Here is a 1,222-nt window from a genome sequence, read left to right as displayed (position 1 = left end):
GAAATACAACAATAAATTATCTTTTTGATTATATTATTTTTCGAAAAAAATTAAAATCTTACAATGTACAGTTAATTGAATTTTATAAATAATTGCGTCTTTCGTCTGTGAATATAGATGAAAATGCAATTTTGTTGAAACATCACGAAAAAATAAACTTTTACATGTAGAAGAAAAAAAACCATTAAAAATGAATGCAAACAATAATAATGAAGCAAAACAGTTTGTTAAAATTGATATGCATGTGCAATATGTTGCATTTATTTAATTTTACTACTGATCATTTGAAAATAAGATCACAACTTTACAAAATTATAAGAAAAGCAGGAAAAAAAGGGGTATAAATGTGAATCGATTATATGGTCAAATTTTCCAACAACATTATTGTTTAGAGAAGTGAAATTTGTTGCAATAATAATTTTGAACATGCAAAATTGAAAATTCTGAAAATTTTGTTTTCTACTTGAAAATCACTTTTTCTTTGTTTTGGTTAGCAAAAATTGTTGCTTTGCATGTTCGAAATCCATCATTTCTTTGTCCACTTGACGACACTTTTCATCCAATCGTTGCATTTCCAATTGAAATTCTCTATTTTGCGTTTCCATCTTTTCTTGAATCTGTTCACAATTTTATATTTATGCACATGCAGTATACAGAAATAAAATTATCAAAGAAAAAAAATATTCATTTTTTTGTTCCTCTACCTCACGTTCTTTTTCTTTCAGTTCAAGTTCTTTCGCTTTGATCTTCTGCACAAAACGCTCGCGTACTTCTGATTCCGTCGACTGCACTTGGGCAAGTAATTCTGATTTTCGCTGAAAATTAAATGAAATGATAATTTGGTTGATTTCAACATTAAACAACAAAACTGGGGCTAGAGACCATCTTGTAAGCCTGCATCATGCCTGGTCCGATATCCCCATCTTTAACACCGAGTTCTTTTAGACGAACGCAACGGTATTTTTCGTACAACAACGTGTGTGTACGGTCGACCAAGTGGGCAATGTTTCACACGTATCAAAGCTGCCCGAAGTTTCAAAAAAATCACAATGATCTTCATTTTCCACTAAATAAATAAATAAATAAATAAACCTGAGTAGAAAAAAAAACAATACAAATATCCACATCCCCTTCCACAATGCCCCACGGATAATGACGAGCACGAAACCACTTGGGTCTCCTTTTCTTGAAAAAATCTGTACTTGTCCCATTACTGCGAACG

The 1,222-nt window shown here is 31.2% G+C and overlaps 1 protein-coding gene across 1 annotated transcript; it reads right to left on the bottom strand.

The window, feature by feature from the left end:
* Window positions 1-470: 470 nt before the first annotated feature.
* On the bottom strand, window positions 471-815 carry Tsp_12774 (septin-2; the record flags this gene model as incomplete). Its single annotated transcript, XM_003370285.1, has 2 exons — window positions 471-617; window positions 705-815. Coding segments are annotated over 2 exons (258 nt in total), but the record flags the coding sequence as incomplete, so codon positions are not given.
* Between the last annotated feature and the right edge of the window lie 407 nt (window positions 816-1,222).

The sequence above is a fragment of the Trichinella spiralis genome (genome assembly GCF_000181795.1).
Source record: "Trichinella spiralis strain ISS 195 chromosome Unknown Scfld1017, whole genome shotgun sequence".
NCBI lineage: Eukaryota > Metazoa > Nematoda > Enoplea > Trichinellida > Trichinellidae > Trichinella > Trichinella spiralis.
The sequence above is the reverse complement of the archived record's forward strand: the minus strand, read 5'-3'. Positions and strand labels throughout refer to the sequence as shown.